The sequence below is a fragment of the Galleria mellonella genome, unplaced genomic scaffold (assembly GCF_026898425.1).
Source record: "Galleria mellonella isolate WM207_F2 unplaced genomic scaffold, CSIRO_AGI_GalMel_v1 utg121, whole genome shotgun sequence".
Classification (NCBI taxonomy): Eukaryota; Metazoa; Arthropoda; class Insecta; order Lepidoptera; family Pyralidae; genus Galleria; species Galleria mellonella.
In genome coordinates this window covers 2,715,307-2,728,095 of record NW_026441983.1, presented here as the reverse complement: position 1 = coordinate 2,728,095, position 12,789 = coordinate 2,715,307, and the positions used below count along the sequence as shown (strand labels likewise).

At 37.8% G+C, this 12,789-nt stretch overlaps 2 protein-coding genes across 5 annotated transcripts in view; one reads left to right on the top strand and one right to left on the bottom strand.

Moving 5' to 3' along the window:
- The window catches only part of LOC113510131 (uncharacterized), a 33,746-nt gene extending 23,845 nt beyond the window's left edge, over window positions 1–9,901 (bottom strand). The window contains exon 1 of one of the 4 annotated variants that reach the window (XM_052898562.1): window positions 9,794–9,901. Coding sequence is in view for 2 of the 4 variants with exons in the window: in XM_031910583.2 (XP_031766443.2) it covers window positions 3,471–3,495 (25 nt within the window). In the remaining 2 variants the exon portion in view is untranslated. Of the gene's footprint in view, window positions 1–3,470; window positions 3,523–8,906; window positions 9,242–9,793 lie in introns of those variants that run through there. The other 3 variants (XM_026893559.3, XM_031910583.2, XM_052898554.1) reach the window with 3 other exon arrangements.
- A 1,986-nt stretch (window positions 9,902–11,887) lies between these two features.
- LOC113510109 (modular serine protease-like) overlaps window positions 11,888–12,789 on the top strand; it is a 37,493-nt gene continuing 36,591 nt past the window's right edge. The window contains exon 1 of the mRNA XM_026893526.3: window positions 11,888–12,185. Within this exon, the coding sequence (XP_026749327.2) occupies window positions 12,086–12,185 (100 nt within the window). The 5' untranslated portion in view covers window positions 11,888–12,085. The remainder of the gene's footprint in view (window positions 12,186–12,789) is intronic.

Sequence of the window (12,789 nt, the reverse complement as noted above, 5' to 3'; positions counted from 1 at the left end):
GAGACTGTGCATTTGGGTCGCCAGTTTTCTCAAGGAACGTAGCATTAAGGTCGTAGTCGACGGAGCATGCTCTGATTTAAAACCTTTGAATGCTGGTGTCCCGCAAGGCTGTGTACTATCTCCGACTCTGTTTCTTCTGCATATCAATGATATGTTACAGATAAGTAATATTCATTGCTATGCAGACGACAGTACAGGAGATACATTATATACCGGTCATGCAAAGATCTCGCGGGCACATACCGATGAGTGCCGGAATAGACTTGTGTCTGAAATCGAAACTTCACTCCATCAAGTTTCGATCTGGGGTGAACAAAATCTTGTCCAATTTAACCCCAAAAAGACACAAGTCTGCGCGTTTACCGCAAAAAAGACGCCGTTTGTCGTATCTCCTCACTTTCAGGGCACTTCCCTTGATAAAAAGTCGAGTCTAGGAATTCTGGGCGTTGATATATCTTGCGACGTCCAGTTTTGCGGTCATCTGGAGGAGAAGGCTAAGATAGCTTCCAAAAAGTTAGGAGTGCTCAATAGGGTGAGACGATATTTCATGCCAGAACACCGCCTGAAATTATATAAAGCCCAAGTCAGGCCGCATATGGAATACTGTTCTCACCTGTGGGCAGGAGCGCCACAGTACCAACTCCTTCCGTTAGACCGCATTCAGAGTCGGGCGACTCGAATTATCGATAGTCAACGCCTTACTGTCCGACTTGATCCACTGAAACTGCGCAGAGATGTTGCATCTCTGTGCATCTTCTACCGAATTTATCATGGGGAGTGTTCTGAGGAATTGTTCGGATTGATACCTGCTGCTGATTTTCACCACCGTACAACCCGCCACAAACTAAAGTTTCATCCCAATCATCTGGACGAGTGGCGGTCTTCCACCGTGCGTTTTTCAAGGCACTTTCTTCCACGCACAACCATTCTTTGGAATCAACTTCCAGCAGCAGTATTTCCGAACCGATACGACAACATAACCTTCAAGAAAAGAGTATATTCCTTTTTAAAAGGCCGGCAGCACACCTGCAATGCCGCTGGTGTTGTGGGTGATCATGGGCGGCGGTAGTCACTTACCATCAGGTGAGCCGCATGCTCGTTTGCCCCCTGTGTTGTAAAAAAAAAAAAAAAAAAAGACAGATAGATACTCTTTATTGTTTCTTCCGTAAGATCACAATAGTAAACGATTGGGGGGAAAGGGATTGTTAGTAATGGAGACTGAGAATCCCATTGCTAGCAATATACCCAACCAGGTCGACCTCCTCGAGGTTCCCCCTGGAAACTATCACGGTTAATTCTTAATGAATTCATCATGATGGGCTAACTGGCCTGTTTTCATTCTCATCTATCACCCTTCACTGGTGCCCCGCCAGCGTATCCCGTTAGCGCAGGCGGGGTTACCATACCATTTTCACCCATAAAAAAAAATAGTAAACAATTTATTATAAATACAAATGATGTAGTTACTTTCTAAATCAAAACAACTGTTTTTACCACACTTTAAGTTGTTTTTTTTAACATAATCTTATTTGACATAAATTAAGTACCTGCTCTTTCTACGTATTATAAAAAAAAATATTAGCAAATAAACTGACGGCCCAACTGATGGAAAGTGGGTGTTGCCATCCCTGAGGTATAAATAGGCCACTTCTTCCTTTCTCGTGTGTGTCGCGTAAGAGGCAACTAAGGAAGCTGGGAGGGGGAGAAGAGATTGCTAGTAATGGAGATAAGCAATCTCATGGTTAGCAATAAACCCTATCAGGTCGACCTACTCGTGGTTCCCCCTGCAAACCATCGTGATTGATTTATTTTTGAATTTGTCACGATGGGCTAACTGACCTGCTTCATTCTCATCTATCATCCGAAGTATGATAGATGAGAATGAAGCAGGTCAGTTAGCCCATCGTAAGCGGGGTTACTATTCCATTATCGTCCAATAAAAAAAACTAAGAGAGCTTAATTATTATAGGGGCCATAAAATAAATTTTGTATTTTTTTTTTATACTAACATAGTTTAAGTCAATTGTTACTAACAAGAATGGATCTTTCTAATCTATAAATAAAGAATTATTATTATTATTTTAAATTATTATTATTATTATTATTATTAATGATTGAGGGACGATCAGTAGCGCTCCTTTTAAAATATTAATAAAGATTAACTGGGATCCCCAACCCGCCTGACAGAACCCTTCAAGGTCTTCAGCAGTGGACAGTTAACAGCCGAGATCATGATCTATGATGATCATCAAGATATTTTGCTTACATGCCTTTTTTTTGTTTAACGTCTGGGGAATGCTTTTTGCAGACCCTTTACCAGAGGGAGACTTTGTACAAAAGTCGTTTGCTTGGACACCTCTGTCCCATTCGTGTTTCAACCGTGAAGCAGTTGTGTTTGCATGGCTGTGTTTCGGTTTGAAAGGTGGGATATTGCGTGAATTTACTGGGTACAGAGAAATAACACATGAGTCCTCAGGAATGGCAACACATGGGAGGTATCATGGGCGAAACAGTATACTCTGTTATGTCCATGGTACTGCTCATGTATCTAGGCGACGGTTACCACTTTCCATCTGGTGGGCCGTCAGCTTGTTTGCCATTCTAAGTTGTAAAAAAAAAGGCCCATACACCTTGTGGGAGGTGAATGGGTACTGTGGGAATCCCTCCGTAAGGCGGGGGTATACCCACCAAAAACTAGACGATATACCTCGAGGTGCCATATGTCGGAGACATGGGTTCGCTTTCGCACCACATCTCCGACGGTTTGCTTACATGCCCTGCTATACTCCATCTTTTAACTTTTATACCAAAAACACTACTTATCTTTAGCAATCGGCTAAAACTAATCCAACTTTTATATTTACAAACATTATTCGAGTCTGGGTCAGAGCTCGCTTGATATAAATTATCTATCCAGTGGGCAATCAAAAGTTGGTAACAGCCATGCCCACAAGCGGAAATTTGTACAAGTTTAACAACAGCCCCTTATCAGAACCGAGGGTGATTGTGCCATCAAACAATTTACATTTATTTAGGTTAATTTAATATAACTTACAACACTTTTTTGTTTATGGGTGAAAATAGTATGGTAGCCCCGCCTGCGCTAACGGGATACGCTGGCGAAGCACCAGTGAAGGGTGATAGATGAGAATGAAAACAGACCAGTTGGCCCATCATGATTAATTCATCAGGAATTAACCATGATAGTTTCAGGGGGAACCGCGAGGAGGTCGACCTGGTTGGGTATATTGCTAGCAATGGGATTCTCAGTCTCCATTACTAACAATCCCTTTCCCCCTAACTTGCAATACTTACTAATATTATATGCCTGGGGGGGGAGGGATTGTTAGTAATGCGGACTACTAGTCCTTTTGCTAGCAATATACTCTGTCAGGTTGACCTCTACGTGGTTCCCCCTGGAGACCATAGTGGTTAATTCTAGTGGAATTCGTCACGATGGACTAACTGACCTGCTTTTTCACTCTCACCTATCATCTCTCACTAATGCCCCGCTAGCGTATAAAAAAAAATAATAAAAATTTTTTATTGTTTGTTATTTCTTAGCACCTTAACGTTACTAGCAATTGTCATAAAATTTGGTACTGCTATTACTGGTATACTGGTTGGTAATTTGGTACGTATTATATGAGATCGAAATGGACATATGGACATTATTTCAAGAGAAATTGTGAATATAATAATAAAATTTGCGATATAATACACACGAAAACACAAACATACACACACACACACACACACACACACGCACGCACGCACACATGCACGCACACGCACACACACACATGCAGGCACACATACATGCACGTACACACACTTGCACGCACATACACATGCACGCACACACACATGCACGCACACACACATGCACGCACACTGACGCGCACTTTACCTCAGCATATATTAGTAATAGGGATGACAAACAAACACAGGTAACAATTTAAACTTATATTGGAGTTTTAATACTGGCTGTTGACACTGAGGTTTTTTAGAAAATGTTTGTTAGTAATTTTGTATTATTTTTAAAATTTGTTCTGCGCCATTCTTTTATGTCTTGTGTTTTTTCACACACACAAAGATAACAATTTAAAAGTGATTCTGTCTGTGCAGGCAGGTGTCTCTATGTGTTTGTTTTTTTACAACACAGGGGGCAAACGAGCATGCGGCTCACCTGACGGTAAATGACTACCGCCGCCCATGATCACCCACAACACCAGCGGCATTGCAGCTGTGCTGCCGGACTTTTAAAAAGGAATATACTCATTTCTTGAAGGTTATGATGTCGTATCGGTTCGGAAATACTGCTGCTGGAAGTTGATTCCAAAGAATGGTTGTGCGTGGAAGAAAGTGCCTTGAGAAACGCACGGTGTACATTTACTTCCTTTATTTGTTGTTTTTGAAAATTAACAATTACAACGTTATCATCACACATCGGTAAGCTGAAGTTGTGAACGCTTTTAACTATAACAAAATTTATACTAGGCAATACATTTATACATACAGTACGACCCAGTATAATTGACGGAAACAAAGGTGAACGCCCAGTTGCAATGTTACTGAATAATACATACGCGGAGGCCTCGCTTGCCACTACTCCCTGGGGACCAACACAACTGTTTCATTTAGTTTAACTTAGTTCCTTGTTAGAACGCCATGAAATAAAGTTAAATTTAATTAACCACCAATGGTCGACATAATTTTAATCTTTCTTTGTAATATAACTTAACGATAAGTAAGAGAAAATTTTTTATGTGTTTAAAAAAAAAAACCGAATTCAATTGTGGCAGAACCAGTTATTTTAATTTAACCCTTCTTCACATAATGGTGGAAATTTCCATCATAACATTGAATGCCCAAAAATTATATAAAAGACCAAGTTCACTTTAAGTTGATCGTGTCTGGATACCTTTATATATTCTTACCTACCTAACTTATATATATATATATATATATATATATATATTCTTTATTGCACTAAAACACACAGTAACAACAATAAGTTAATAACAACGTTAGTAAAGGTATCCATGCAAAAAAAAACAAAACATAGCTATCAAATTTATTTTTTAACCTATTTTCCTTTAGTTTTGAACATAAATTATATCACCTTGATTTATTTCACTAATAAAAAAAATCATGCAAAGAAGGGTTATTACCTACCAAACTGTTTTTTAATAAAATTTCTTTGGGATTTATCTGTATTCATTAATGTATTTAGAAGAGGGAGACTTTGTACAAAAGTCGATTGCTTGGGTACCTCTGTCCCATTCGTGTTTCTACCGTGAAGCAGTTGTGTTGGCATGGCTGTGTTTCGGTTTGAAGGGTGGGATATGGCGTGAATTTACTGGGTACAGAGGAATAACACCTGTATCCTCAGGAATGGCAACGCATGGGGGGTATCATGGGCGAAACAGTATACTCTGTTATGTCCATGGTACTGCTCATGTCTACAGGCGACGGTTATCACTTTTCATCAGGTGGGCGTCAGCTTGTTTGCTATTCTGAGTTGTATAAATAAAAGATAAATAAATAAAAAAGGCAAGTATTGGGTAGATGGCGGGTGTAAATATCGTTATTGTGACGTCAGTACCATAGACAAGCCATGCCACCAAAGACGTACGTAATAAGTCTAAGAAATGGATTACTCGCGTGACCTTGAGTCCTTGACATTAATATATTATTGGTAGGTATTTTTCGTAACGGCATTGAAGTTATTAGATAGTCTATCAAAAATACATACATACATACATATCTGTCACTCCCGTCTCCCATTAGGGTAGGCAGAAACAATGGAACGCCAAATGCTTTGATTCAAACAAACCTCTTTCGCTTCCTCCACATTCATCAATCTTGTCATACACGCTCGCCGGTTACGGGTACTTTTAATTTGGCCCGTTCTTCAGCACGTCGCCTATTTGGTCGACATACGTCCGTCTAGGGCGGCCCCTACCGACATCTCCATTCATTCTTGCTCGATAAATCTCTTTCGTAATTCTTCTTTCATCCATCCTCTACAAATGACCTATCTATCAAAAATTTTACTCAAAAATTTACAACAAACCATCAGATAACTTAAAACAATTACCTATAACAGGCTTCGAATCCAAATTACGCGGTATTTTATTTTAACAAATAAATGTCATTATGACTTGAACACTATCTTGACAGATCCATTATTTTAAGATCACAATTGTGAGATTAAAATAAAGAGATTTTATCCGTTTTTTTAGTAATAAAATCTTTATTGTAAGGGCTAATATAAACTAATTGCATAATTTGCTAGTATATATATATATATATATATATATATATATATATATATATATATATATACTAGCTGGCTCAGCAAACGTTGTTTTACCATATACATTATTTTTAGAACTATACATGAAAATTTATCCTACTACAATTATTATATTCGATTGCCATCTTGCAACCTTATTGCAGCATATAAAAATCGCGATTAAAAAACAGGAGTTGATCGTAAAACGGTAAAAATTTGAGGTTGTATGTATTTTTCAATGCTAAATCATAATAAAATAAAAATGGAAAAATTTGTCAAAAAAATATTTTTTTTTGGCGATGGTCACCCTTATCATTGAGGGGTATGAAAAATAGATGTTGGCCGATTCTCAGACCTACCCGATATGCACACAAAATTTCATAAAAATCGGTAATGCCGTTTCGGAGGAGTTTGGTAACAAACACCGTGACACGAGAATTTTATATATAAGATTTAATGATAAAAAATTTCTTTGAGATCACTGCCGGCTGGTAGTGTGCCTAGGATACTTGGTGCATTTCCACGCTGAATAGCAATGGCAATGCGTTGACCAAAGTAGATTTTATTCTTATTTTTGACATTATTGACATATTTATTATTATTTATTGACGCATTGGAATGAGTAGCAGCAACTATAAAAAGTAGACGGGATGTTAGGAGTATGAGTTGTAGATATACGACCTAATTATTTCGTGTCTATCGATGACAATGTTCGTTGCTAAGCATCTTGTTGATTGTAACATTTCTATTCTGCTTATTATACGTAGTTAGTTAGTTAGTAGTATTAGTTGTTCATGCACTGAATTTTCATTTAATGTTAGACATAGACACCTATATAAATATACATTGTAAATAAACTGGCTTTAAAAAAAAAAGTAATTCAATTGAGTTTCTTGCCAGTTCTTCTCAATTGGATCTATATACCGAACTGGACGGTAGGGAAAAAAATAAAATTATAATGTAAAAATTTGACGTTCATAAGCGGCTAAAATGTCCTACATGAATAAATGATTTTTGAATTTGAATTTGAATTTGAATTTGTATTTTAATATTCAATATCGCTTTCTGTTCTCCACTTTAATAGATATATTAGACATATTAATATAATGCAAATAATTTAATTTATTAATATAAGTGTCTGTTATTAAAATAAAAATTTATAAGCGGAATCACAGAGGACGCTACGTGCACATTGGATATTCGAACTCGAGTAAAAATCGCAAAACAGGCCTGTGATAAAAAAAAAACATATTTACCTCAAAAACATCAAAAATAATCCGTAAGAAATTTATAAAAAATTACATTTGGAGCATAGAGTTTTTTTATGGGTGAAAATGGTATGGTAACCCCGCCTGCGCTAACGGAATACGCTGGCGGAGCACCAGTGAAGGGTGATCGATGAGAATGAAAACAGGCCAGTTAGCCCATCGTGATGAATTCATCAGGAATTAACCATGATAGTTTCCAGGGGGAACCGCGAGGAAGTCGACCTGGTTAGGTATATTGCTTGCAATGGGATTTTTAGTCTCCATTACTAACAATCCCTTTCCCCCCGGAGCATAGCATGATATGGGTGTGAAACATGGAAACAAAAAAAAATAGAAATGCTTGAGTCATTTTAGATGTGGACATTGAGGAGAATAGAAAGGATAAGCCGGACAGGGGGCAAACGAGCATGCGGCTAACCTGATGGTAAGTGAATATCGTCGCCCATGATCACCTGCAACACCAGAGGCATTGCAGGTGTGCTGCCGGCCTTTTAAAAAGGAATATGCTTTTTTCTTGAAGGTTATGATGTCCTATAAGTTCGGAAATACTACTGCTCGAAGTTGAGTCCCAAGAGTGGTTGTACGTGGAAGAAAATGCCTTGTAAAACGCACGGTGGAAGACCGCCACTCGTCCAGATGGTTGGGATGAAACTTTAGTTTGTGGCGGGTTGTACGGTGGTGAAAATCAGCAGCAGGTATCAATCAGAACAATTCCTCAGAGCACTCCCCATGATAAATTCAGTAGAAGATGCACAGAGATGCAACATGTGCTTTGACATTCTCACCTATCATCCCTCACTGATGCCTAGCATATACCGATAGCGCAGGTGGGGTTTTTTTTAATGGATGATAATGGAATGGTAACCCCACCCGCGCTATCGGTATACACCGTTGGGGCACCAGTGAAGTATGATAGGTGAGGATGAAGCAGGTCAGTTAGCCCATCGTGACGAATTCAAAAAGAATTGTTCACGATGGTTTCCAGGGGGAACCACGTGGAGGTCGACCTAATAAGGCATATTGCTAGCAATGAGGCTGTCAAACTCCATTGCTAACAATCCCTTTCCCCCCGCGCAGGTGGGGTTACCATGTCACTACCCATATAAAAATATATTATAAAAGCAAAAGTGAGACAAACTTCAAAGATATTTTGTACTTTAAATTAAAAGTCTAACATCAGTTTATTTTTCAATTTTTGGTTTTTGTTTCATTTTTTTTAAGTCGTTATAATTTTTTTATTATCATATTTTTTTGCACACATAAAGACATATTTTTTCGAATGTTTCACTACAACTTAATTTCAACAATATACTTATTTAAAATATACATTAACTTACCTTTGTCTTCTATAAAAAAAAATCTCCCTCTAAAATTCACTTTTAAAATAACACATTCAAAAAAAGAACACCTGCAATCAAACCGTTCATTTTAAACTACGTTCCTAAATTACGCAGAAAACAATCTTGGGATAAATACAAATTCAAAAGGTTCCTAAACTACTTCAAAGCAAGTCTTGTGATAAATATTATGCAAATTCGAAAATATTAAAAAGTACGTATTCAGCGTGCAACTTTATCGTAGCTGACATACAACCATTTCGTCCCGACGTCGAACTAATACTAGTTGGCTGCGCTGACTAGTGGCGCCGCTTCGAAAGAGTTTATGTACAGCAAACTTCTACGTAGCGACCGCAGTTTTATAAATAGTAATATTCGTAAATAATTCGTTTACCAGAGGGAGACTTTGTACAAAAGTCGATTGCTTGGGTACCTCTGTCCCATTCGTGTTTCAACTGTGAAGCAGTTATGTTTGCATGGCTGTGTTTCGGTTCGAAGGGTGGGATATGGCGTGAGTTTACTGGGTACTGAGGAATAACACCTGAGTCCTCAGGAATGGCAACGCATAGGGGGTATCATGGGCGAAACAGTATACTCTGTTATGTCCATGGTACTGCTCATGTCTATAGGCGACGGTTACCACTTTCCATAAGGTGGGCCGTCAGCTTGTTTGCCATTCTAAGTTGTATAAACAAAAAAATAGCGCTTACAGTCTATGTTGTATAAACGTAACACACACTGAGAGAAGATGGACAAAAGTTTACCAAATTTATAATTTTCTTTAAACCTGATTTATCGGTGTGAGCAATATTCCAATTTAATTTGCCGATTCAGGATTTTCAAAACAATTGGTGTATTGGTTGTTAACAAAATACCGTTATACTTACAGCGTGTGTTATAAAAATATTTTGTACAAAAATGACCTCGGCTCAACCACCTTAAGGGTTTTCTCACGCGTTGGGAGAAAGAGACTGTTACTAATAGACTCTAACAGCCCTCCTCTATTTTAGTTCTAATCAGCTCCTATCAGGTCGCTCTCCACGGGGTTCCTTCTGGAAAACATTTGGGTTAATTCTTGTAGAATTTATAACGGTGGGTTAACTGACCTGCCTTTTCATCCTCACCTATCATCCCTCACTGGTGCCTCGCCAACGTATACCATTAGCGTAGGCATGGTTGCCATTCCACTGTTTCCTTTATCTGTCCCATGTAGTTATTCCTCGGTCTTCCCCTTCCTCTTTTGCCCTTCCTCTTTTATATTCACAAAAGATGAGTCACTTTCAATAAATTATATTTCAACAAAAATACAGACCGCCGGTAAGTCCTAGCTCCCGGTATTTGGTAAATTTACGTTATCAATTCATTTGAAGAACTCCAATGAAACTGGTTTTAAATTGTGTGTTGCCAGCTTCAAATTTTTGCACTGTTGTCGGTAAATTAAGAACTATTAAAAGCAGTGTGACGCTTGGATTTTTTTTAATGGATGATAATGGAATGGTATCCCCGCCCGCGCTATCGGTATACACCGGCGGGGCACCAGTGAAGGATGATAGGTGAGGATGAAGCAGGTCAGTTAGCCCATCGTGACGAATTTAACAAGAATTGTTCACGATGGTTTCCAGGGGGAACCACGTGGAGGTCGACCTAATAAGGCATATTGCTAGCAATGGGGCTGTCAAATTCCATTACTAACAATCCTTTTCCCCCCATGGCGCTTGGATTAAACATTTTTTTCGTAACTAATATTTTACTCATTACTTCATTATCGTCATCATGACCTCATCCATTATCTGTGTGACATAGGTCTCCCTCATAGACTGCCATAAGGAAATGTCTTGAACCACCTGCATCCATTGACTTCTTACACATTATTTTAGAAGTAAAAATGCTAATGACTATTTGTAGACGATGTATCAAGGTAAAATATAGACCAGATTTCAAGTTAAACCTTATTTTTTTTATGCAACTTAGAATGGCAAACAAGCTGACGGCCCACCTGATGGAAAGTGGTAACCGTCGCCTATAGACATGAGCAGTACCATGGACATAACAGAGTATACTGTTTCGCCCATGATACCGCCCCATGCGTTGCCATTCCTGAGGACTCAGGTGTTATTCCTCTGTACTCAGTAAATTCACGCTATATCCCACCCTTCAAACCGAAACACAGCCATGCAAACACAACTGCTTCACGGTTGAAACACGAATGGGACAGAGGTACCCAAGCAAACAACTTTTGTACAAAGTCTTCCTCTGAACAGCAGAAACACGAATGAGACATAAGTACCCATGCAGACGACTTTTATACATAGTTTGTCTCTGATCATGAGCATCACAGTGTATTTTGTAATGTTCACGATGCTATTTATGTCCATATAGAACAGTTACTACTTCCAATGTGGTAAATGTCGTCTATGGTCGGCCGTCATCTTGTTTGACAGTCTAAGTTGTATAAAAAAAAATATATTATATCAGCCGTTAACTGATCACTATTGAACGTAGGCCTCCCGTATAAGGGGGGGTATTACTAGTAGTTGCCACGCTTGGCAGGCAGTTTGGCAACCGCAGTTAGACTTTAGTGATGTTTTAAGAGGGGCGCTGTTACCCATCTCTCGACTATAAAGTTCCCTTAGTCACCTTCTACGACACTCACAGGAAAGGGGTGACCTATTCTATGCTGGGACCACACAGCAATATTGTTACGCCACTGAAAATTTTAAGACAGACGCTGCTGCCCATTACTCGACCATTAATTTTCTCTAGTCGCCTCTTACAAATTAAATTAAAAAAAAACGACAATTGAATAGACCTATTCACCCCTTAAAAATTTATATTTAGGAAGACCCGAGTCATTGTACATTATATAAATATATGGAAAAACACATTAGATATCAGCCACAAAGTACATTCTAATTGGAAACCGGTTATTTAAAACGGCAATGACGTATGCTATGAGGAAAATGCACAGACGTAGTGGTAACTCAGAGATTTGCGAGACGTCTTAGTAGTGTACGTAAACAGTTAGGGAACTCGCGATGGACGCATTCGTAATAAATTTTAAATTAAATTAAAAATAATAATAGTCAAGAATTTATAGGTGAAACTATGTGATAAGTGTTTTAAATATTGTTTTAATTAATAATACAATTTCAATTGTTTTTCTAATTATGTGCGTTTAAATGTTTGTTTTTAAAAGTGATTCAATTGACCTCGCCTTGTATGAACTTAATGTGGGTTTGCGATTGATAATGTTTTTGCTTTTGTTTCTTTTTATTTATGGTAAGTTTTTTTTTATATATATTTTTTTTTTATCATAGACAGATTTAGTGATGTTATCTTACACTCGTATAATTAGGATTCATTGTACTGTTTGTATAAAAAAACGTAATTTAAAAATAAAATATTAATTAATTTCTTTGAGTGTGTAATAAATATTACAATGTAGGTATATCATATTTTGGATAGGTATTCATTAATGAGGTTCCGGGATCAGAGACCTTATTGTTATTAAAGACACTGCATTGATAACGTTAGTATTAGTAAGCATATGCACTATTATCTATAACTATCTATTTATTTATATATTTTACCCTTTATTGTATCAGTTAAAATTAAAATAACAGATACAGTAAAAAGATAAAGTTCTTTAAGAGATAAACAGAAAAAACATACATACATACATTTCATCCTGTTTAATTCCTGGTGAATTCATCATGATAGGCCCACTGACTTGACTCCATCCTCATCTAACATCCCTTACTGCAGTGGTATCAGTGAGTCTTGGTAGACTAGTTGCCATTCTATTATCGTTAACAAAAAACCAAGAAAGTAAAACTTACGTGAAGTGAAGAGACTTTACTGGACTCTACATACATTCGAAAAA